The sequence below is a fragment of the Cygnus olor genome, chromosome 2 (genome assembly GCF_009769625.2).
Source record: "Cygnus olor isolate bCygOlo1 chromosome 2, bCygOlo1.pri.v2, whole genome shotgun sequence".
In the NCBI taxonomy this organism is placed as follows: Eukaryota; Metazoa; Chordata; class Aves; order Anseriformes; family Anatidae; genus Cygnus; species Cygnus olor.
Window position 1 is genome coordinate 43,486,137 of NC_049170.1, and position 26,514 is coordinate 43,512,650.

The window sequence follows — 26,514 nt, forward strand, 5'->3', positions numbered from 1 at the left end:
TTTCACTGAAACTGCAGGGACATGTGCTTTGAATCATTTCCTATAAAAAAGAACTCATTTGCATTTGATCCCAGAAGTGTCCCATTGGTCCCACACATGCATACTGATCATTAGAGAACTCTGCCTTTTAAATGTATGTGGGGATTTTCATCTGCCACAAACGAAATGGAGAACTTCAGACTAGGATAAAATTCACATACGCTTTTACCTCATTATCATATTGTATGATAAGGTCACTGAGCTCAGAAACTTAAAATATACAGAATGAGACAATATGAGATTTGCAGTTCTGATTTTGTTTGAGGGAGAACAATCTTTAACCAAGAACAGTTGTGAGTGTACGTGCTAATACCATACTAAGGGTGTGCCTCGACTCTCTTGACGTTACTTCCCTTCGTACATTCAGAGCCAGTTTTTATAAGTTAAGTGCATACAAATCCCTTTGGTGCACAGCTGCCAAGCTGGCTGTGTGTACATGCAATGATCCAGTTTTCATGTATACTGTATACAGTATATGTATACATGTATATCTGTATACAGATTATCTGCTTGCATAAATTACATGCATGCAAGTACATCCATGCAGCCATGGAGGACCAATTTAGAACAAAAGTCAGACTTACAGAGGACTCCTCGAAAAAAAATACAAACACAAAAACACAAGGCAAAGACAAAACTCCATCTAGTTCACAACATAACCTCCATTTCTCCAACATGCTGCAGAGCAATTGACATGGTCCTCTGCATCTAGCATGGCTACAGGCTACAGCCCTCCTACAAGCTTCAAACTGTTGTTATTTTACTTCCCTCAGATGATTCTCATTATAATCAGGCTGAGTGCTGAGTTAAAAAGTAAGTGTATGAATCATATCATCAACTCAGTTGTCTGGAATCTGGCTTTGCCATGCGTTTCCTCATTGCTACACACTTCACCAGTGTAAAACATGTTGTAGCTGCATCAAATTTCCTTTTGCTCTTTTTTAACCCTACAATCGCCTGTGAGTAGATACTTATTTATTGCTCTCCAGCTTCCTATCGGCTGATCACCTGTGTCCTCACTGCCTTGTAGCAGTCACAAAGAGTTGCAAATGTTTAACTTGAGGTTATTGACCATGGGAGATCTCTTTATCCAGCTCCTGGGACAAGACCTCAGGATTGAGTGTGTGTGTCCTGCTCAGTAAGAGAAACAGAGGATTCTCAATGCCTAATTTAAGCCATACACCGTGCACCCAACAGATCTCCTCCACCTTTCCGCAGCACTGTGTCTTTTGCCATAGCCACCCCCCATGGGACTGTCTCCCAGCTGGAGCAGAAGAGGGCTGGTTCAACCAGCTTTAACCCCACCAGAGGAAGGATGCATGCATGAGAGTAACTAACCCTGAGTCATGCTATTGCTGCTTTACTTAGAGAGGTAAACACAGGACTAAAAAACCCTCCCAGCTATTAAGACTTATTTTAATCTGATGCCCTCCTTCTTTCAACTGTTTATTTGTCTATTGTACAGATCACAGAAGTCCAGTGCATTGCACATTCTCCTACTATCTAAACACTACACCTTTGATATTTTCTACCAACCATCACTCTACGCACTATTGTACTAGCCTTTCCCATGTCTCTAATCTGTCTAAATCCATCTACCAGACTCCAATACCTGAAAATTACTCTTCTACTTTTTTTTCTTTTTTTTAATGAGCTTTTTTTGACTGACTTTCTTCAGAGGACTTCATTTTTCCAGTTACATAATGCAAAATACATCTTGCATTTTTTCCCTTTGAAGCCAGCACTATTCCCAAGGTACAGGACTAGAGCAGTTTTTATAATTTTGGAGTGGGAAGTACAGATATGGATTCTCCTTAGTTTGTTTTTAATCTTATAAAAATCTGTAAGCATATTTTCAGAGCAGTGCTCCCCCTTCCCTGTTACTACCTTGTACTAAGCACAAGTACTCAATTTTTACATTCAGCAACTGGGTTTTGGTCTGTAGCAACTATTCTGAAAACTGGCATATTTGACTTTCTGCATTATGTAAATACCACTAATCCTAGCTTGAAGTTACGGGATATTTTATGAATATTTGGTGATGACAATGGCAAAAAATGCTTCCTATGTGTTTATCAAATAAGTAATTTAAAAATCACAGGTTCAATATAACATTAGAACTTAGCAATGCCACTAAAGACTTTCGCTTCTACTTTAAGAGGATTCTGCCAAGAAGATTAATTACTCGGGGACAGAAAAACTTTAAAAGCTGGCAGGAAAAATGGTCAGTCTCATGTCCTTTCATTATCCACTGTCAACTGACAGGAGGCCAAGACAGAATCCTGCATGGGTTGCTTTTGATCACCATCTAGTGCAGAAAGTAAGGAACTGCACAAATTTAGGGAGAGACTTTCTGATTTCAAGGTAAACAGCAGCGGGATTAACAGTTCTTTTCACCATTTTTAGAAGACCTCAGATAGGCTTAGTGAGCTTGAGAAAGCAGGAATTTCTAGGCATCCCGAGCTGCCTGATGAAAGCCAGATTTTGCATAATGACACTGTTTTCTACACAGTAGTGCTGTGACTGTGATGGTCAAGAGATATAAAAGCAAGATCTGCACAGTGAAGTAATATTTTTCTTCAAGCCAAACTACTTAGTGAGAAAAAGTGTCATGGTTTCAGGCCAGGAACCCTTTCAAGTCTCAGTGTCCAAACGTTACATTCATGTCATGGTCGTCTGTTTTTTTGTCAAGACTGTCGGAAATATTATTTGCAAAATTTTTCACCTATAAAAACAGACTGTGTGTGTTGTTATAGATAAAACCCACATTGTGAGTAATTGTGGACTAAACACTGAGTCATGCAAAGGGGACACTACCTCAAGACTGGTAAATCTGTAGGGCAACTGGACAGTGAGGAAAACCTGGACAATTTTTCCAATAGCACCAGCCAAGCAAGGTCAGATCTTGGCTAGTAGTCTTGGCTTTCAGAAAGCATGCTGTGACTCAACACACAGGAACTCGGTACCTTCACTGAGGAACTTTAAACTCAAAACAAAACAAAAAAGCAAGGTCTTTATTGAAACAGGGTCACACCTTCAGAATTAAATAATAATAATAATGTAAAATTTCATCAAAGATTAGCAGGAGGAATCTCAGGATGTTACAGAAGACACACTTGCAAGAAGTCTTTGCCTACAGACCAGCCTTCTTTTTTCAAAGGAAAAGTACTGCTCTTCCCCAAACTAAAAGGCAGGCATGCTCCTCATCGTCCTTGTGAGGTCAGGTTAAGGAGCAGGCAAAGATACCTTGACACTGTGACTTCCCTGCAGCCTCCAGCTACTGCTACACAATATCTGTCCATGCTAAAATCCATACAGATGGAGTCTCAAGTTCAGCATCAGCTGAACTGTCACTCAGCACTCAGCTGCTGTTAAAGCTGTATACATTGTGGGATTCAGACCTCACATAGCACAATCCAAATGCCTGGGAAGCAGAGAACTGTAAAATCTTTACAAACACAGTTTCATGTTTTTATTAGAGACTGACCTCTCAGAGATAATTATTCGAAATATCTACTTTCTAAGTCTAAACCTTGTAAGCAATATGTATTTTTATACAAAGATTAAAAGAAAGAAAAAGAAAGAAAGAGGGCAGGAAAGAAGGGAGGGAGGGAGAATGAGAGAAGGAGAGAAAGAAGAAAAAGCTCGTGCTGCCTGAAAAGCAGGAGATAATTCATGCTTGCTGTAGTTTACTCTAACAGTCCGTGCCTTCAAAGCAGAGCTGGCAGTATCACTATGGAAATTATGTTGATTTAATAACTGGAAGATATTTCCTCCTCTCCTCAAACATAGTTGTTGTTTTTTCCTTTCTTGAGCGCACCAAACAGACATTAGCAGTGTGCACACTAATTAGCAGTTCAAACATATTACTGTTGTTCTGGTGCCCCCCGATGGTCACCTTGGCTTACTGCTAGCTGTGGCTTAAAACTAGCTCTTGGAAATGTGTTCCAGATGCAATCCCCAAATGCATGTGTAGCTCCCCACTCAGCTGGGTCAGAAAACTTGAGCTCTGAGCCCAGGCACAGCTACCTGCACTATATTTTTTCAGTGTACGGGTTCCAGAGCAGGGTACACAGTATAGGTCCTACAGCCAGGTCCTAACCACCAACCCCAAAACAATTCCTGCAGAGTGCTTTGGTAGCTTGGGCAACAAACCCTCCAGGTCAACACAACTACTTTGTAGCTACCATTGATTGTGAAAATGAACCCGATTCATGAAGATGGACACTACTTACTGAGTCTCTGTAGAAAACTGCATGTCATTAAATGAACCCTGGCATCATTCAAGCGTCTAAGATATGCAATACCCAGCGCTGACCGTGCCTTCCCTCGGTTCCCCAGTCCCCACATCCCACTGTCACTCACGCTGACCCAGCACAACCAGACTGTCCCCAGTCAAGGTCCACAAGCAAGTTTTACACAGCATTGCATCCTGTCCCAGCTCACCAGCAAGAGTGTGGAGTGCACCCAGTATGTTACATCTTCGTTTTCAACCATGCTGGGGCACAGAGATACTGTCACTGGTCTAAAAATCAGCCTCTGTGAACTGATCACAACCTGACGCAGTGCAGGCAAAAGAAAAGGATGCTCCCAATCAAAAAGGGCCTTTCAAAAGTCTTAATTTCCAGAGAATTTCAGGTAGAAAATAAATGAAAGCTTACAGCTCTTTTAAAAGAGATTAGAAGGCCAAAAGCTGCAATCTTTCAATCAAGAAAGAAGACAGCTTTATCTAAAAGTCCATCCTGGTTCATTGGCAAAGCAAAGACAGAAAAGCAATATTTAACAAGTTGAAAAGGGGAAACGGATCAGATAGCAATCAATACAAATGTGACATGGAGAAAATTTATCAGAAGAAAAAGGAATCTTTGATTGACAGGATTAAGAAAAGAAGAAACATTTTAAGTAGGTAAGTATGTATGTTAGGGATGAGTGAAGCCCAAGCTATGGTTAATCGTTAAAACCAGACGAGGCAGAAGTGTTCAATAAGCTTTTCATTTCTGCAGGGAGGGAGCAGGATGAAGGATTCCCACAAAGCTGATGAACTTTCCAAGCCATTAGCAGCTACTGGGATGTTAAACAACTATGAGGGCAAATTTTCAGATCCACAGGCCTGGATGGCTTGTACCCAAGAACTGAAAAAAATTGACTGAATCTTTGCATACATTTTGGGATACTAAGGAAATTGCAGAATACAAGCACCAGGATTAGAAGTGACAAAGAGATGGACAAAGTAAAACAAAGGAAAACACTCATCCCTGATTTAATTTATAATGAACTAAAGGGTAAGAATATATTGTTATTTTAAAATTGACATGAACAAATTTTAAACTCAGTCTTTTGTGTTTAGTTACATTTATATCTTTGCTGAACACCATTTTTTGGGTCAGCCTTTCTTCACTATTTTGCTGATATTACAAGTTTTCTCAATGAGTTACTCACACAAAGCACTAATAAGAAAGCCTTACAAAAGCCATTTAGATGAAAAATAGCAGGAAAAATTCACACAGCAACAGCACCCAGGAAAAAAAAAAAAAAAAAAGGACTACATAACAGTAATAAAGTAAAACTAAGCAAGATTTGAATAACTAGTGGATCTCCACATGCAGCAAATAGAGCATTAATCAAACGCAGTTGCTAGTGAGGCTCCGCAGAGATCAGGATTAGTCTTGATGCTAATCCGTACTGTTAATTTTCTGGAAGTCAATAAATGACAGCTGATACCATTTGTGAGTGAGAGACTCATAAATGAAGAAAACAGAGGCAGACAGGCAATTGCACTGCCCTGGTGTGCTCAAACCCAGTCTAACAATGGCTTTTTAATATAGCCAAGAGGTAAGCTATGCATTATGGAAAAAAAATAGACTCAGCTAAGAACAGATGACTATCTTAAAGATAATGACTCTGAAAACTGTAGTAGTCAACAAAAAAAAATATCAAAATTTATATGGACTTCCAGGTCACCTATCAGAAACCAAGAATCCTTCCTGGCAAGAAACTGAGAATTGAGTTCTCAGCAATTATTTTCATTCTATGTCACACCCCAAATCAGCTCTTAAAAGTTCCAAAAGACACACAATAAAGTTTTGTAATTAGGTCATATATCTGGACGCTTTAAAATGGTTAGGGCTGATCTTAAACATGGATCCCCAGATCCCAGAACCACTCATTACTCTCCCTGACCCAATGGGGGGAAAAAAAATAAAAAATGTCTACACAAATTCTTTTGTTCCTGAAATAGTCATGTATACAAAAACACACATGCAAAAAAGGTTTCATTTCAGTATTCATCATTACAATATATATATTTTACAATGCCTCATCAGCTTGAGCTCCCAAAGAAAAACAGAAGAAAGAAGTTAGTATGATCATTGCTATGAACAAGTACATAAGTATTAAGGAGGCAGTTTTTCCTCCACATGCTGTATCAGAGACTCAGGTACTGGCAACAATACAGAGTTCAGATGTTTACTTTTGTTTTTATGATAATGAAAAACTGGAAGGATGTTGATGACATCCACAGAAGTGATTCAATGGCCAATGAAGGCTTAAAGATGTGAATCTATTTAGCTTGTAAATAAAAGAGTGGTGACTTGATGACAGTTTGTGAGTATGTGAGAATGGAAAAATAGATTAGGGAAGGCTATTTTAGTTTGTAAAGGTATTTTTTTCATCCCTTCCCAATCTCCTTTTATACAGAAAGGCTAATTGACCATTGAAAGGAGATGCCAAGGAAAATGGCAGTTTTGCCATTCCTTGATATTTTCTAGTCAAGAATAGATGCCCTTCTGGAAGATGTACTTGTAGAAAGTCAAGGGGCTTCCCAGAGAGAAGTCCCCAAAACACAGGAAGCCAAGTAGTTGCTTCTGTCCTTCCATTCTTTTTGACTGTAGGCTTCAGTTTCATGGCTAGGTGCAAATCACCTGTAGCTTTTCATTTAGTTTCATAATTCACATGCTGCAATATAAAGCTCATTAAATAACGGCTAATACATTCCTGTCCAGCACAAGCAATTCAGTTGAAGTGTACTTTCAAGGGAAAAGGTAAAGCCAGCTGATGTCTTTCTACAGATCTCTGGACATCCCTTGTCCAGACACGAGTGTCTCTCAGCATAGAAAGAGATGTCCATTCAGAGGGCAAGAACACAAACATTGTAGTGGTAAAGAACTGATGCTGCAGAAGGTGCAGGAAAGGGAAGAGAGACGGGAATGGCAGGGAAAGCACAACAATTTCATTGCTCTTCTTTGGCAGAGGACATGCTTTCCTCTGCAGTACCTGTACTCCTGTTCTGGTGCCCCTCCAAAAATGCATCGTCTGGACTAAGAGGGACAAAGCAAGAACATTTCCATGCACTACTGCTCTTCCACAAAATCTACATAAGCTGCCCAGCATGCACAGAAGTGTAAAGCCATAAATGTTTCTCCTGTACCCCAAAACAACCACTAGACAATCCTTTGATCAGACATTTGTAACCCCGGTATGTCTGTCATTCTTTTCCAAAGATGCTGCATATGCCATAGTGCCCATACCCTTTGCAGCTCCACGGGGCACAGGAGCTCCCCGCTTATACCTGATATAACCAATAAAATAAAATACTTCTCCAAATAGGTTAAGACAGTGTTGAAATTGCTGCCCAGGCTTCAGACTACAGCAGAAGTCTACCTTTAATTCTGAAGTACAATAAAGGCTTTTACTGTTAAGCAGCTGCTGTTTTCTGGCTGACTAGGCAAAAAGGTATCTTATCTAGTTTTCCATCAAAAACATATCAGGTCATGCTGTAGGGGTCCATTAACTATGGATGGAATTCAGATTATATTTTCCTTCTGTCCAATTCCCTATAAAGTGACCAGAAAAATCACTGTACTATTAATCTTGTGATCACTATTATTGCACTATAGCCAATTCATTGCTGTTATTTATTAAACATGCCAAAAACAACAGAATGCTAGAAAACACTTTGTTCATTCAGATACCACAGCAGGTACCAGCTGTCAGGGCAGAATGGCAGCAATGCCACTAGAAAGATTTGTAACTACAGGAAACTTTATTGTGTAGTGTAGAAAGGGTTTGTCTAAAAAGCCGTGACCAACAGACCACACTGGCAGTCATTATTCATTCATGAGATTGTCATTAGCCCGCCTGCAACTTCTGATATTCAAGGACCTTCATAAAATATTGAAAGCATTCAGAGAATCTCCTGTTACCACGCCCTTGCAGAGGGGGAGGCTGCACTGTCAAGGTGCAAACCAGGAACTGGTGACTTCCATTCCACTCTGCAGTTTGCTGTGTGCAAAACCAAGAAATGCATTGGCACTGAATCAATTGCCAAAAATAGTTTTTGCTTAGCTGCCTTCTTTGCTTTCACTCTCAGTGAGATTCTCAGTGAGAGGGCCAGGCATTACTTTTATCCTACATAAATCCTTCAGTGCTGGAATAGCAAGTATTAGCAAGAATAAGGAATATATATAATGATCATATATCAAACCAGAGGCTCTGCTGGACAATCATCTCATCAATCCCTTATGTACCCTGAAATGTTCGCTGGAAGTGTTCACCTAAAAATCATCTGTTACTCCCTTATTTGCATTCGTCAGTCATCAAACCCTTTGAGTTCAAAGTCCCACCGTATATCAGAAAAGACAGAACATTTGGGTCCGCTGAGCAGCACTCCAAATTCCTCACAGGGCTGGGGGACCACAGAGCAGACAGCTGCAGGAAGGGCAGCTCTAGGAGCAGCTAAAAGGCATAAGGTGAAACAACAGCTCCTTGGGGAGCACCGGTGCCTACAGCAGGATGGAACTGGCCTGGGCTGCACGGCTGTGTCACTACCTCTAAGGGCCCTAGGGCTCAGGACAAACCAGCACACCCTGCACCAGCCCAGATCTGCTACAGTCCTATGGCGCAGTCCTGGTACTGGAGCCCTGCGAATGCAACTCGAGAAAGGCCCAAGGGCCTCAGTTTGGCCAGGCTTTTTACAGTTACATTCCTAGTTTTTATGTCAGTAGGATGCTGTGAAATTCAACCTTCCTTCCACCTTTCACATAGGAATGAAATTTATCCCCTATGTAAACCACAGAGTCTATAAAATCCTTCTGTAACTGCTGCTTTCCTGAGACAAACCTATGCGTGCTCCCCCTACCCACAGTACCACCTGTGCAGCCCCAGGGTTGCAAATTATTGCGTTCACATCACCAAGGGACCAGTTAGGATGCTTCGGAGAGCCCCCTGAAAGGAGTAAATTCAGAACTGGTGTGAAGATCGGCTTCACAGACCCAGAGCCCGTGTTCAGTGCCCTTGTGGGACCATTCTGCAGACACCTAGCACAGAAAGGAGATAGCTGCAATTCACGTGTACTGAAGACTCAGAAATGCCAATACCTCTGAATGACTGTTTTTCTCATTTCACAGAAAAAAAGGAGAAGGAAGAGGAAGACAAGGGAGTTCATTGTTTCCCAAAATGCCATGTAAAATCATTTAAGTGCATTAAAATATGATTACCATTTGTTATAGAAAGAAAAGATAATGGGGAGAGGGGACAGTCCTTATTCAGGTAAAAACTGAGCACAGAATGAAGCTTCTAGTGACCTCAGGACTCCAGTACTTAGACATTCCTGGGATGCTTCAATTATTGAGTTCCCCTGTGATGTATATTGGGTTTCATTTTGATCCACAGGCTATTAAACGTGATCTATGACACTTTCAGAAAAGCTGTAGTTTGGAGTTCAGCCTGTAACTCAAACTTTTTTTTCTTCCATCATTGGTTATTAACATGCATATGACACCGAGAGAGCATAATGAAGTGGTGCAGAGATATGTAGGAACACAGTGCTGCTTTATAAGAACATAGTCAATAGGGTTAACCAGAACTAAATTAACTGTGTTAAATGTCTTCAGGTTCAGCTTTCTTATTAAAAGCAGTTCTCTTCACAGGCAAGCGCAAAAGGCGATTTAAAATATTAGTCAATATGTTCTAATTCCAAAAGGAAGCAAAGGAAAGGAAGAGCAATTAGTCTTATTAAGCAGAGGAAAAAACGTGTTGTTTGGGCAAACAAGTAGCACAGTCCGGAATGTGGATGCACTAGCGGAAGCCAACAAAATACATCAAGAGTAGAGCAGTTTGCCCAGCTATAAGCAAATCTCAGAATGGAAAATATTTGACTGTAAATAGGCTAAAACGTCATACTGCATTTTTCTCAAAGAATAAACCATAGATTTAAAGGTTACCATGTCTCAGAAAGTGTATATTTGAAAGGGATGAGGAGGTATTTGCTTTTGTGTTGGGTTTTCGTTGTTGTTGTTTGTTTTTACAAAGGTAGCCAACAAAGACTATTAAAATACCAAAAATGTTGACCGTGTTCAACAGAAATTGGAACATGCAGACAACAGATTTATTTAACCTCAAAAGGCTGGAGAAATTGGCTGACAAGAGCCTCATGAAGGGAGAGCTGGGACTGTTTAGCCAAAAAAAGAGAAGGCTCAGGGGGGGACCTTACGAGGTTTATAAATACCTGAAGGAAGGGTGCAGAGAGGATGGAACCAGGCTCTTTTCAGTGGTGCCCAGTGCCAGGACAAGAGGTAATGGGCACAAACTGCAACACAAGAGGTTCTTTCTGAACATCAGGAAACACTTCATCTCATTTACTGTGAAGGTGATAGCACTGGCACAGGTTGCCCAGAGAGGTTGTGGAGTCTCCCTCCTTAGAGATCTCCAAAATCTTCTGGGCAACTGGCTCTAGGTATCCATACTTGAGCAGTGGGATTGGACCAAATGGCCTCTAAAAGTCCCTTCCTACTTCGACTATTCTATGACTGTACGATAACATTAACAAGTTTTTCTAAAAATACACTTAATTCAATACTATGCCTTATTTTATCCTTCCCCTTTTCAAGAATAGTTTTTAGATGATCCCAATATGTAAATATATATACAATCATAAACATATATATGCATGAGCGTGCACACACATTTATATTCAAAATGTGCATGTGAATGATTCTGAAAAGTCTCATAGTATTGCATCATGAAATATGTAATTTTTCATTTCTATAGCAGTAATGAACAAAAATGCAATATTGTTCTGTGTGGCAGCATGACTCAAAATAAAAAGTGTTTATTTTTATTATGCTATTCTGAAATGACAGGAGATACAAATAAGGATGACATGCTGGAGTGCTCTTAGTGCAAAGAAATGCACAGATGCTAGAAATTCTTACATCCATACCTTTTTTTCCCCTTATTTATCTGTACCATATTGATAATTCATCATTAATTTACCTGCCTTTCAAATATGTAACAAGGCTTAACTAGCGGGAGAGATTTAGTCTAAATTCCCTTTGGCTTCCTATCCTCTTAAAATTGTTTAACGTTTGCTTTTAAAAAACATTACAAGGTTGAATTAGTTTTCAGATTAGCTGTTCTGCATACTAGCTTAAGGACCAGCTAGCTTTAACAGAGAATATTAAATTATTCTTTGTTCTTATGTTCACAGGAATGATCATTATTTTTCTTTTCTACCTTGGTCATTCATGATTAGATACACCATTCCAATGCTTCAATTTTACCCTAGTGTAATCATGATGACCATTATCTCCAAATTAGAAGCACTTAGATATCTTAGATATTTTTTCAGTTCTTCACAAATGTGGAAAGAGCAACTTTCTGAGGTATTTCACCACCTGCCTACATAATTTGTTTGAAATGTGCCAACTTTCATTTAATTCTCCAGAAAAAAAAAAAAAAAAAAAAAAAAACTTTTTTGGAAGAAATTTAGTTTTCCAATCCTGTCCATTCTGTAATCAGCGAGACTTCTAACAAAGGCTGCAACATTTCCACTACTCCATGTGGAACCTATTTGAAAGTGATATAAATTAAATATTACTGTATTTAATACTACTGTTTCACACAGAAATAGCAAGAAGAGTGTACACTGTGCTTTAGCACCATTCTACCCATTGAATCTGGCAATCAACTGAAGTGGGGAATGCAGTCCCAGTGAATCCCCTTGCCCTTTGCTTCTATGATCTCAGTTTGAAAATGAGACTCTTTAGATGTTTTCTATATGTAAACAGAAAGATTTATTGTATGCAAAGCTTTTAACAATGCAAGTGTTTTAAATCTACTTGTTTGTTTTCTGTATCTGAACTGAAAGCTAGAAGACCCCTAGGTTTTAGTAAGACAGCGTGCAAAATTAGCACAGTGGACAAATTGAACTTGTGGTTCCTCTGTAAGAAGGGAGTACATCTACACAAAACATGCCCCGCTATAGGTGGGGTGATTTGCTTGGGTCCTGAAAGAACAGTCCTGTTAGCTAACTACTCCTAGTGAGACAGTTTTTTTAACCTGAAGTAGGCACCATACTTACATGGCTATACTGCTCCTAGCATCTGAGTTAGCTACACAGCCTTACATACTGCGATGAAAATACATCCTGCATTGATCTCCTTGAAAGATTTGGTCTTTTGCTTTGAATCTGTCAGTCTCACAATTTTATTTCCTCACAATATTTTTCTCCACTTTGTCTATCCCCCCTGGCCCCGCTTCATTTCATGTCATTATGTATATTATCACACAGAGAAATGATCGGACCCTCCATTATCCTTTAAAGAATTTCAAGCAAGAAAACGACTAGTGTGAAATCTACTTCACCTCTGGAGATCTGAGCAATCTTGCTCTGCAGGTGGCTTGGGGAAGACGAAATCCATGTTCAGCCTGAATGCAACAGATGGAGCTGCAGCAGACTCGCTCCCCACAGCTTCGATCGTTTTCGTAGGCTGAGCACTAGGGATCAATAGACTTCAGTCCCCAGTGGGCCTTGAACATGCACAGCTCAACGTTAAGTCTCTGACAAAAGTTGCCCTGAACTCTCATCTGGTAAACAGTACAGCAGCAAAGCCATTTGGGTTTCTTTTCTTTGTTCTGAGAATGGAGGGGTAGTTTCAGAAGCTGTGTAACAGTCTTCTTACAGTAGAAATGCTTTGTTGCCAGATATGTTATTGTTGCTGGATAGAATGTAAATATCATCAGTTCCAGCTATAACCTGATATTACAAGTCTAGGAAGGGACTGAGGGGATAGAAAAGAAATAGCCAACTATCCAAAGGACAGAAATTGGATGGCTGAAATGAATTGGAAGGTAATTATCAACTCTTTTACTGATATTGATTCTTGCCTATATCAGTTTCTCTGACCTAAAAAAAAAAAAAAAAAAAAAAAAAAAGTAAAGATTTCTGCAGGAGCAAGACTGCTTTTAACTAGAGCCAAACTGGTACTACCCATTCCTGAAAAAACAGTCAGGAAGAGGGGCAATGCAGAAAGCTATAACAGAAATCTCTACAAATGCCATATCATGAATTACTAAAATACCACTTAGGACTACTGTAGAAAGCACGGGCTGGAAGCAATTCACATCTTTGCCTTGTCTTATTACCTCTACTGTAGGATACAATGCATTCATACAAATATACCTTCTTTCTATTTCCTATACACACATTTGATATGCCAGCCTACACCACGAAGAGCAAGTTTGAGAGCTGGTCAACAGTCTCACAAGCCATTGCATGCAGGCTGAAAGTTAAGCAGGTGTACAATTCCACCAAAGTAACGTACATACTGGAGTGCTGTAAGCATCCATGTCTAACATGAGATGGGCACTGTTAATTTTAAAAGCATTGATCTCTAATTCTACTGATAAGAGACTTTAGCAGTGAATCTGGCCCCTTAGTCTAGTGCTACTACTTCAGTACTCAAGCATGAATAAATATAACATAGAGCAAAGCCACAAACTCCAGGTATGTGCAGATTGCCAGTCAGAAAACAAAGTATTATATTTTGAATTATTTTTTAAAGGTATATTTATTTTATGTTCTTGCAATTCATATCTACAGATGAGACACTTAAAGTCATGCTAAATCTCTTTTTTAACAGCTGCAAATACTTTTGTACTGCTGAGTTATATAAAACTGCAGAAAATACATATGAAAAGGGAAGTGTGCAAATCCCTCATTAACAAGGTACTAATACAGTGCTATAATTTGCCTGTACTATTTCAGTCCATTGTATTGTTTCTTCTCATTTATCAGAGCGTAAATCTCTCTGCTTAACAATAACAATAATTTATATGCAGCTAAACTACAAAGATTTTATTCATCTACTACTGTATATTATGTACGATTAGATGCAAAATAAGAGATGCTGTTACTTTAACAAGTGACATTTTATTATTGATTTTCTGAGCACCATTCTCTCCTGAGAAATAGTCATACTAAAACATAAGTCCTGCTTATTACTGTATTACTCAATTTGTGGTTTCAGGGCTTACTGCACCTCTCTCCCTGAGGTCCTCGCCTGCAGCCCTGACTCAGTTGGGACTCCTGCTCTCACCTCTCCAAGAATGCTGCCGTTCTGCCTCCCCTGAACATAAAATAGAGAATTCAGCTGGGCCTATTGAATTAGGAAATTTTGCAGCTCTTCTCTTCAAGAGCTGGTGAAATGGAGGCCTAAAACAGCATACCACATACTCACGACTTAGTACTGCATTCTTCTTATTTGTGTCTATGAACTAAGGCATCCATTCTGGGATCCCGGCATTTCCTCTCTCGAATAACAAATTTCCTCTCTTGAACAATGAAGAGAGACAACTCTTTCCAAAGGGTGGATTTGACTTTAGGTTGCTTAAGTCATGATCTGGGACTTCCCCTTCTCTGTGTTGAAGTTGGAGGGAAGCTGTGCCACCTCCTCGTTGAGTATATGCCTCAAGTCATAGAGGATGAAGCTGGAATTTTTGACTATGAGGATTTCCCTTACAAACCAAGATTCCTCAGACAACCTCTCTGGAAGATCCCCATCTGGTTCTTTGAAATGATCATCTACCCCTCTGCAGGGTATTTCTTTTTAGACCTTTAAACCTGCCAAAGCAATCTCTTCTACTTGTAGAGTCTTTTTTCTTGAAGTCCACAACAGATTTGTGGGTGGCTTTGAGAGAAGGCAAAAAAGTCATGGTACCATCCCTTAACATACGTTTGAGAAAAAAAAAAAAAAAGCAACCCATTCTTTTTCTCTCTATTCTTGTCCAAATGCATTTCTATATGATTACATTAGTTCAATGCAACAAGAAAATACAAGGGATCAGAAACAATTAGATCAGCATACAGTGTTCACAAATGACTGATGAACATCTCCAGAGCTGTCACTCACAATGATTTAGCCAATTTAACTCCCATATACTTCTGTGTAAATTTTACCATTGATTTCCCTGTCATTTGAAGTGGCTCTCCAAAGAAACTTGTGTCAAAGAGAGCTAGAAGCTACAGTCAGTAAGTATACTTGTTACCATAAAAATTACATAAAAATTATATTTATAAAAAATAACAAGTACCTTGTTGTTCAAATGTAAGAATAACTCAAAGTATTGTATGCAAGGATGCCAGGCATTTTACTGACAACATCTTGCATACAAAACATAAGTGGAAATATAGCTGCAGTGACATTTTAGGAACCTTTCTTGTGCATCAAACTGGACCCTCTGCATTTAATGCCATGGTAATAATCTATGCCATTTTTCTCTAGTTGTTACAATATATAATGTTACAATATATAGAGGGCAAACTTTATTAATGCAATTTGTTGAAGGTGTTGTTTTCCCTTCCCATTCAACCCTATTACCATAGTCAATAGACATTTTGAATATATAGAGAATATTGAATCGGGTCCTTGATTAGCGTTTGATTTATACCACAAAGACCACAAGATTCAGAGGTTGCCAAGGCAACACCACTTCAACCTCCTTATATTACTGCTTTGATATGAAACCTCTCATTATATAAATGTATCAAAACACCAGTCAGCATGACAGGCTATTTTACAAATATACCTTCAGTTAGCAGACATCATATTCTTAAGTGGGGGTAAAGGTAGGGATAACGTTACCTTTTACTAAGTGGGAGAGGGGAGGGGCCAAAATGACGTTCCAGGCTATAGAGGTTTTATTATGAAATTGTATCCTGAGCCTTCTAACATTACCAATAAGTTTTGCATTCTTTGGCCAAAAATCCACAAAAGGGCAAAAAATAAAAAATAAAAATAAAAAAAAAAAAAACAAGACTGAGATGCTATAATTTTCAGTAATTGAAATTAACAATGTACAAAAGCTTTCCTGAACCATTGGAAAACCAATATTCCAATATATGTTGTTTAGAACTACAGAGCAGGTAAAGTTTAGTAAAGTGTAAAAGATGGACCAGGAACCTACTGAAAGTTTTTTAACCCCCCATTTTGAAAACTTCAATACTTTGCAATAAGTACCGCTTGCTTTCTTTACTGAGCAATATTCAACATGTAGCAGTCTACCTACTTTTATGCTCCAGACTTTTTGGCAAGGCCAGGCTCCAGTAGGCTCAGTAGAAGAGGGCTCTGTTAAAGAGAGCTATTTATGCATCTCCTTCTTAATCCTCTAGACCACAATGAGTCTGAGCAGACTACAAGTTGATCCAGAACATATAAGACATGGCTGGCTGGCTGGGTTAGCAATAGGATGGTAATAGTTCCAGACTTATCCCTCCAAACTCTTCTTTGTGCCCTAGCACACCCCATGCCTCCAGAAAGCCTTTCAGAGACAGTATTACTAATAATCAGCTGGTTCTGCATCACCTGGAGACATTCCAGCATGAGATGAATTTCTGAACCTTTGAATTTTTGAAGAGAAGATTGTTACAAGTAGGAATATGCAAAGGTATTTGCAATTATGGATAAAATATGAGTATTGGAATTGTCTGGGCTGAAAATTTTTATTTCTCTCACTTCCACTTCTGTTTTATAATTTCCAGTCATGCTTATCTCACTGCGACTAAGTGACACGTTCATTGTCCTCAGCAGTAAACAAAGTAAATCTTACCGCGTTTCATAAAGGGGAAAGGAGCAAAAAACACCACTAGGGGGCACATAGAGCACTAACAAAGCAATTCCAAGTCTGGCTCCTTCATCCCATGAACTTACGTCGTTCCAGGTCAGCAGTAACTGCCTCGATTTTGCAACGACAAAACAACCACACTTACAAATGTCTAGTTGAATTGAACAGTAGCTCCCCAATTACCACAGAGTGCCATTCATATGTTTTCTACAAGAAGAAATCCCTCTTCACTTAAACAATGACATTGAAAGCCACTTTGCATTGCAAGGGTTACATCGAGCTACATACTGAGTACTGCAAAATATTCTGGGTATGAACTACCTTGGACCACCCACCTGCATCCAGTGCCTTGCTGTACTGTAAAAAAGAACCAGCTTCACTGTACTGCTAACTCCTGCTGTAATTCTAAGTGATGAAAATCCTGTAAGACCACGGGTGTACACAGAATTCCCTATTTCACTGGGTAACAGGATAATGTACCATTTGTACTGGTTGTTACTTTCCTAACACCATATTGTTTCTCGTTCTCTCAAGTGTTTAGGTGGTGACTGACATGATCAGCTCGTGGCTGTTGCAAATCATCCATGCCACTCTTGCCCATCACCTTTCCATTTTACATGATGGAGACTCTGAAGAGGGCAGACCTAAAGTCCAAGGCCCCCTCATTTAAGACAAAGAAAGAAAAAACCTACCAAAAACAAAAAATCACCTTCAGATAGACACAGTCTATGTAGGACAGCTAGAAGACTTGACATTAGAATCAGGTATCACACTGTGATCCAGTCATCCAGTCAGCCCTGACATTTCCACATAAAGTGGGCCATGAAATCTGGAGAAGAGCCAGGACAGCAGAAAACCTTTGGGGTTACTTTGCATAGGACTGTGCAAATTCTTCAGAAAGCTGAGGGCTCAAGATCAGGGATATTGGCTTATCAACTTTCACCAGCACTAACGCTCACATAACTAACCTTAGATGACAGCATGTTATTCTAAAAAATATTGTTGAACAAGCGGTTTAATAAAATCAATCACTTGCTCAAGGGAGTTTTAAGACATACGTTTCCTTAATTATTGTCAGATATACAGGTCAACAAAAAGGAAGATTGATTTCTGGATAACAGAAAAATTGTGATGTTAAAATGTTGTGTGGAAAGACAGGTTGCGAACTAAAGCATTTTAACGCTATTTTTTGTGAAAGTGGGAAGACTTAGGAAGCACTTGCGGTCAGGAAAGTGTACACATCCTCATCTGCCTGCTGATGGCACAATGCGAAAATATCTCCAGGCTGCATCTTCTAATCACTTACACATTGCTAGTAAGGGTGCATTCCTTCATGCCTATGTATCTGTACTGATTAATGTAATATTAATATAATGACTATGGTGTTTGCAACAGCAATCTTACAGAATAAATTGACATTAGCTAGAAAAGTCAAGTCAGCTTTATTTTGTGTGACCCAGTGCTGTCATCTTCTCTGCTCACTGATGCATGTTGTGCCCCAAACTGGACCCTAGCATCCAAAAAGCAAAGCAACCCCAGACCTGTCTCTGCCAAGTATCAGGGAGGTGAAATAACATCCTCTAGTTCTGTAACGAGCTCAGTTCTGTGATGTCCAACAAATTCCTAGCAGTGCCTAAATCAATGCAACTAGCACTCTTCATTTATTTCCTCTCTTCCCCTCTCATCATCCTGGTAGAGAAATTTATGGCATTCAGTGTCTTGCTTTGCTAAGGAGTTCTGGTCTGTTTTGTTTTGGCTGGTTGGGTTTTGTTCATTTGTTTTATTTTTGTTTGTTTTTGTGCGGTAGTTTGAGGAGGGAGAGAGAAATAGGTTATAATTTAGGATTTTGGTTTTCTTAGTGCTTCATCAGAGGCACTAAGAATCACGAATATATCACACTGCCAATGAAAAGAATGTTTGAGATCTGCAGTGGTGCTCAGTTCTTGGGAGAATCTGCACACAAGCTCTCCCTCACAAAACTCCCGCTAGGAATCTGTCAGTATCAGTACATACAATAAAGCTAGGCATCTATTCCCCACCCTCTGACTGGAAGCACCAGCAAGGAACCAGGAACTCAAAAATCCACTCACTCACACACAGTATGTGTTCAAAGACATTCATTGTGCCTCACCCATTCCCTCCTCAGTCCTCTCACTTGCATACATAAATCAAAGGTGGTAGGTGCAGCATTATTTCTTCTATGCCTTCCCACTTCACCCTTTTCTAATCCTCAGGCCTCCATGGGTACAGGAGCTATGTATATGTATGCCTTCCACTTTAACAAGAGGAAAAAGGATCACAATCCATTCATGTTTTGTGAAAATATGGTGAATTCACACTGTGGTTATGCATAACTTTGTACTGCAAGGGCTAAATATACTTTCCAAAACAACACAGACAGGTTTAAGGAAGACCTTACCCCAAAAAGACAACAGCATCCACTATAAATTGAAAGCAATTCCTGTGAAGGAAAAGCTGCTGGAAGAAAAGCAGCCTCTATAGGAAGTATGCATGTTTGTCTGTCTATGGTATACACATCTATCTTCTAGTTTAAATTTCTAGTAAGAAATTCCAGGGAAAAAAATAAATGCAGAATATTGAAGTTGCTACAGGGAGGAGCGAGCAATTAGCTTTATTAATACCAGTGTCTATTGTTTCCTAATTAATTTTTAACAACTGATTCCCAGTTAGTTACTTCAAAATTTCACTGCTACTTTTTTCAAGATGTTTATGAATGGCAGAGTTACCAAAATCTCATCACTGAAGTTTTTCCAATTGTATTTCTGTTTTCATTTATAGGTTGTTTAACATCAGAAATGTATTCTTAAGCACTTCCTCACCTGCCTTTTCTACAGTAATGCCAGACAAGTTCCAAGGACAATGTTAAGTGTCTGAAATAGGTAATGAATACTCTGTCTAGACAAGAGATGCAGACAAGACTGTTCATCTTCTCTCAGTTCTGCCATCTGGTAACAGCTTTGATAGTAAGCTGAATACTTGGAAATGTCTGCATCTTTTTGCATTTAGAAAAAAAAAAATTGCTTTGTCTAAATAGAGAACAAACTTAAAAATCCTAGCAACATCTATTTGAGGATTAAATCACCATTCCACTGATGGGTTAATGTCTGGAAAAGCCAGGGGCTATTTCACATGCTTATATAGATACATCAGTAAGCTACAGATAACACCGTTCATGTGACACTCACCTCGTGTAGCTTCTGCCAAAATTCAGGTCCGTCCTCCATTTTTCTTAAACTCGGTGGAATGTACCAAAAGCAAATATTTGCATACTCCGGCTAAACAAGAGAACAAGTGATTGCTTATGAAATATAACAAATGAAAGAGGGATATATATTGCAGCTCATCAACAAGTTGTGCTTTATTTGGGGGATCGGGGGGGCAGAAGGAGTTTACACCTTTTTAATCAAGACTTCCTTCTCCAACGCACATTTTGTTTCCCTTTTCTGAAACAAGAAATAGTTTTAACATTGTCCACTTGCCTCCCTCCTGCCAGAAAAAAAGGAAGCCTGCTGGGGTTCCTTCTTTATTTCTTCTTTTGCCTTGGTTAATAAAAAATTTGGTTTGGAAAAAAAAAAAGTGTAAGAGAGGCGTAGAGAGCTAACATAGATTTCAAAACCGAAGGAAGTTTAAAGAGAAAAATACATTTTTTTTAATATTCTTTTCAAAATGGAAATTTCCTGTGATGCATTTTACACAAAACATACAACCTCATTATTTTTGGTACTATTTAACATTTGCTCACCTAGTCATTTTTTCTACTGAATGACTACTCTCCTTTTATATCATATAGCCCACTATGTAGTTCTGGAGTTAGTGCTGGCTTTCTCAGATCTCACGTTTTATAAGAATCTCAGGATGCTTTGTATGATACATGCCTGAAAATATCTTGTTCAAAATCTAAGCAGGCCTTTTGAGCAAAGACTCCACATCTCTGCTTCCCTCCTGAGCAATTTTGCCTTTAAACTCAGTGGAGAGTTAGCTGCAAGCCTCCTGACAAGAAGAATGGATGTTCATCATGCATTATAAAATAAAGCATTTTGTTTTATGAAGTTTCTATTTTGTACATGATTGAGAAAATGTTCCAGCAGACCAACCCAGGATCTGCCTACATTTCCTGCTAATTTGGAATAAATTATATTTTATTTTTTACCTGTACAGATAGCAATAGCATGATGAATAGATGTGTTTTCCAGTCCCACCCAATACTACCCATAACAACACTCAGTTAATGTTGACCTACCTTGTTTTCAATGCAGTATATTTACCTGGGGTCTAAATTACAACACAGATTATCAACTAATACGCCCCCACCCCCCCAACACACACACCATCCTCATTAGTATGGCTGAACAAAAAAAAAGAAGTTAAAAGGCAGCTTGATAGCTGGGTCACACCATCTCTTTGCCCCACTGTGAATGCGGCTGCTCTTACAATTGAGGTAGTTCCTGAATGAGGAGAGCCCACCAGCTGAGACATGTTCTTTCATGAAAAGGCACTGAGAACTGCTCATACCATTTTCCGCCTCACTTCAAAGAATGCATTAAATACAATTTAATCATCAAGGAGAATATCGTTGTCAGCTGGAACAGAACTGCAAACCTGCCACCTGCTGTCATTGAATCAAATAAAGCTCAGTGCTTAAGTCCCATTTCTTTCCCCAAAGAGCATGCATTGAGTACACACAAACACAGACCCTGAAAAGGCAGCGATTTCCTCATGAATGCAAGCACTAGTTGACTGTTGGAGGGTTTATTTTAAAGCTGTTTAAAATCAGATAGCAGGACTAAACAGATGGTGTATATTATCATATTGCCACTGCCTATATTGCCTCCTTGATTGTCTCAGTTTCCTTTCACACATCAGATAACTTCATCCCCCTCTGAAAATACCATTCATCCTAGAAAGAAATAACTACCCCCAGCCATGCTTCACTATTACTTGTCATCTTCTCACAGCTCTCATCCAAGCAGGTAAGCAATTATACCACAGAGGAGTTCAAGATGACACATGCACAAGTGGCATTTCCAGGCTGTAGAGTAGTTCTCATTACAGGACTTTCACTGCATGTATCTGAGGATCATCTTCCAAGCTTCTTGTCCGAAGTCCAACTTCCTTTCATAAAGGACTCACTTACCGGGGCCTAGCTGCCTACCAGCAGTCTTTCTTTAAATTCTCACTGCTTGTCCTCCTGTACTCCTGAAATTTTTTTTTTTAACCCTTCCTCAACATCCTTCTCATAGCTCATACTATAGCGCTCCTTCCAATCCTATTCTCAGTCCAAGTGTCCTTTTCCTGCAGGAACCAAACAACAGTCTCTGCTCTCACCAACATCTTTCACACCTAAGGTGGATCTACCCTCTATGCTAAGCTCTACACGATAGAGAAGGGTTATCTTTTTAATGAACTTGCCACTTCAGGAAGCCCATCATATGCTGCTACCCAGCACTCTTCACGTAAAGTTTCCCTGTATGCACTTTCAAATTAGCAGGTTTCAAAAGGTAAACAGAAAAGTTTTACAAGTGGTACAAAAGAGTTTTTAAATTTCATATTAATTCCAGCCTAACCTGGTATGCTTATTGGATCAATAAATGTAAACCAAATCTGCATCATTACATTTGTTGTTCTCCATGTGCTCTCTTCCCCCCCGTGGTACTCACCCAGCTATCTTTCACACGCTTACACATTCTAAAAATGACAGATCTTTTCAATGCCTCCCGAGATATTAACCTCACTTACCAAAGATTGCTGGGGATAGGAGCAAAAATTGAGATCTTTAGCCCTGCTCACACTCTCCTAAGCAAGACCATCATAAGAGAATAAGCTGACAGGTTTAGCAAAGATGGATGAAAACCACAACTTTTTGGTAGTTTTTAGGAAGATGGATATAGAAATAGAATTAAGGAAAAAACATGGACTTGAATGATGAAAAGTTCATTTTAGGATCAAGGTATTCTGATTCTTCTTTCAGCATTTGGTCTTATCTGTAAGTCTGGCAGGCACTGCCTTTTTGCAATCAGACTCTTCTCTTTCACAAGAAAATGCTCCATTTATACACCCTAAGGCAATACAGGCCCAGAAGCTATGAAAATGGGTGGACTGGTGGTAGGGAATACAGAACATACTATGTGTTCAAGCACATCTGTGCATCACAACTTATTAAGTTATACACTTCAAATACAAAATGGCATTTGGCTAAAAAGAAAAAAGCCAAACAACAGAAAGAAAAAAAAAAGTTAAATTCCATTTTCACTTACCTCCAGAAGAAGCTGAAATCCCTCTCTTTTCTTAATTTCCTCCACTAGATATCTGTAATTAAAAACACAGGGTTTTATAACATTGAACAATACAATACTTAGAAGCAACAACAAAATAGGCCTTGAACACAAACATCTTTTTTTTATTATTATTTTATTTCCCCACCCCACTTGAAGAAACCACAGAGTTAAACCTCATTTCTACCTGCTGTGAAAATACAGTAGCTATCAGCTCCTGGAAACAAATGAAGGCTACAGCCAGCCAAGGAGTACTGAGAAGAGGCCAAATTCTGTCCTCAGGCACAGATTTTCTGTGGAGCCACATGGCACAAACTGATGCTATTTACATCAGGCTGTGAACTTTCCTCATGCAAATTTCTATTGATGTTGTTCTCTACAAATTAATTCCTCAATCTCTTTTCCTCAAGTTCTGATGCTGTGCTGCCATCTTATTTCATGGTCACCCTGACATTTCTTACATTATTACCATTGTCACCAGGATCCTACGATTTGGCCCAGAACTTAAGTTTCCACGTACTTCAAAAGACCATCAGTTTTCCTGCTACTGTCCTTGTTCCATATTTTACAAAACAGTGCACATTTCCCTTCAGTGAGCCTCTGCTGATGCACAATAATCCCTGGGCATCCTATGCTAACAGTGCACTAAAATAAATATTTCTTTTATCATTCACCTGTCAGTATGGAGAAAAAAAAAAAAAAAGCCTTCAATAAGAAGATGGATTTGAATCCAAACTTTGGATCCAAACAGCACCAATTTACATAAATTATTTAAAACATGACCTCAACTTTGCCACTAGCAGATGTCACTCCAGAATTTTGAAGCAAAGAGGACAGTTTGTCATAGCTATGGCTCTTCTCATTACTTGCCCTCTCAAAGCCTTCCCAATGAAATCTCCAAAGAAATTACCTCAAACTCATACAGGATTCCCATGTCAACAGAATTTTAGTCTTCTACACAAAGGTATTGCTGTCTAACAGTAATAAAACAGAGGCAGTTAAACTACAGATTTTGTATAAATATGCTCTTTTGTTTCATTAATTTAGCACTTTCCTGCCTGCAGCTGCCTTATTGGTCATCACACAAATAATTCTTTTATTCACTCCTAGAGGAAGAAAAATACTGTTAGAATAACCCCCCTTGGTCCTATTCACATGCCTGAAATCTGCCTTCACAGGGACACCACTAGCACAGCTGTATCCACAAAGCCTGAGATTCCGCAGACATGCTGCAGAAACTGGTTGGCTAGGGAGGCAGTAAACAATACCCTAGATGGTCTAATTTTTTCAAAACAGAGCATGGGGAGTTGCCACATCGTTTATCATTAACAAGTATTGTGCATGTGACTCATTACCTCTTAGCACACGTCCCAGTAAAATGATTGCTGTGATAAAGTGCCAGTTCCCAACAGCACAGCTCTATGAGTTGCACCAAACTGCGCACTGCTGAGGTGCTGCTCTTCACTGCAATAAATCAAGGATCTGGATCTTGTCTGCCATGACCATTTAAATCCTACTGTGTGTTGTTGTTTGTTACCTGGCTGTTAATTCCCAGGCTACTGTTTAGGTTGAAAGCAAGGCATACTGAAAGGCATGCAGGAGGATAGACATAACTGGGGAGGGAACCTGTTTCCATAGGTGAATTTAAGCAAAAACAAGTTCAGTGCTTCCATTCTGTTGATTAGGAGATTCTTGTGTGTGTCATAAAACTAACATCTATCATAATCAGCAGGCCATTCACAAAGCAGTGGCCTTCAAACCATTTTTTAATTAAATCCTGAAAAAAAAAAAAAAAAGAAAAAAAGAAAAAAAAAAACTCTTTGAAGGGATCTAAGTATGAACACTTATTTTTTTTGAGGTCTTAAAGTGTGTTAGAGCTACTTTTCATTTCATAACACCCTGCTCTCTTACCACAAGCACCTTTTTTCTTATACCACTGTCTGACATAGGATATCTGATGCTGGTCAAGCTCACAACACCGTTAATCATGTTCCTAACTACACTGCCAATGGTCTAAGAAGGCAGCCATTAGAAAAATCCATCACCCATGATTTATCTTGCCAGGACCATTTGATGGCAGTGGAGTAATTTACTCTGTGCATCTTCCCACAGTTGACAGAGGAGTTTTATTATCATGTCACGTTTGCAGAATGTCAGAAGGGCTCGAGTCTCAGTGAGGACTGGAGTGCACAGAGAAGTGCTATTTGCTACGATTAAGCCTTGCAGAAAGTGAGGGGTGGGGAACTGCAGCAAACATGGATGTATGTCTGTTAAAAGTAGGTGTTGTCAACAGAGTGATCAGGCATAAAAACTGCAAAGATACTGAAGCATAAAGTGAAGAGGTGGATAATTATATCTAATATATTAGGGCTATCTACCATGTTGGAAACATGATTCACCTCTAAACCAAGAAGAAATTGATGGAATAGCCAATAAGCAAAGTTTGATGCAACAGAAATGCATGACTGCAATTACCCTAAAGCCTTTGCAGCTCTGCCTATCCATGGAAAAAAATCTTGCTCTCAAATTGTATAGCCAATGCACCAGTTCCAGAATTAACCCAGGTCTGTATTCAGGAACATTGAAATACTATCTTTGCAACATCAAAGGAAAACCTACTGTAACAAAAGAGGGGAAAGGCTGCACAGCTGTTGAGTAGTTAAGAGACCTGGCATAGTGCCCAGTAAACCTGATGTCTAAGCTGCAAAGTGCCCATGTCCATGCAAATTCAAGATAGCAATGCAGCTACTGTAAAGAATACACTTCATCAGATAATGACAAAGAATTAATCTTCTTCTTCAAACAAGGAAAAAAAAAAACAGTCAGACCTTAGAAACAAATTCAGCTTAGAAGCTGAATCCTAACATTCAAAGAAAATATCGATCCCAGAAAGGTCATTAATCACTACGTTCAGTTAGATGACCTTGGCCAGTGACCTTGATAAGGCTGAATTCTCCTACTGATAGTGGAATGAATTACATAGTCTGTACAGACACAGACCAGTAAAATGCTCAGGAGGAAAAACAAGGTGCAATCTAACCAGAAGATTTTAAGAACACATAATCTGTCGAATAATGAGTGGCTTTGAAGAAATAGAGAATAAGGCCAGAGCTCATTTGGGATTTTCTGGGTTTGCTTCTTTCTTTTTTTTTTTTTTTTTTCCATTTCTAATCCACTCTGGTTTTATGTCATAGATGTTTCAACTTTTTCTTTAAAGTGACTTTGTTAAAGTGAGACCATTCCTTTAATTTTCAGTAAACATTCAGTTCTTTTAAACTTGGTA

General features: G+C 39.1%; 1 protein-coding gene across 1 annotated transcript in view; it reads right to left on the reverse strand.

The window, feature by feature from the left end:
• Positions 1-26,514, reverse strand: part of GADL1 (glutamate decarboxylase like 1) — an 84,143-nt gene that overhangs the window by 16,693 nt on the left and 40,936 nt on the right. Inside the window, exons 13-14 of the mRNA XM_040548990.1 lie at positions 23,214-23,265; positions 20,145-20,234 (exon numbers count right to left, since the gene is read on the reverse strand). Coding sequence (XP_040404924.1) covers positions 20,145-20,234; positions 23,214-23,265 — 142 coding nt within the window. The remainder of the gene's footprint in view (positions 1-20,144; positions 20,235-23,213; positions 23,266-26,514) is intronic.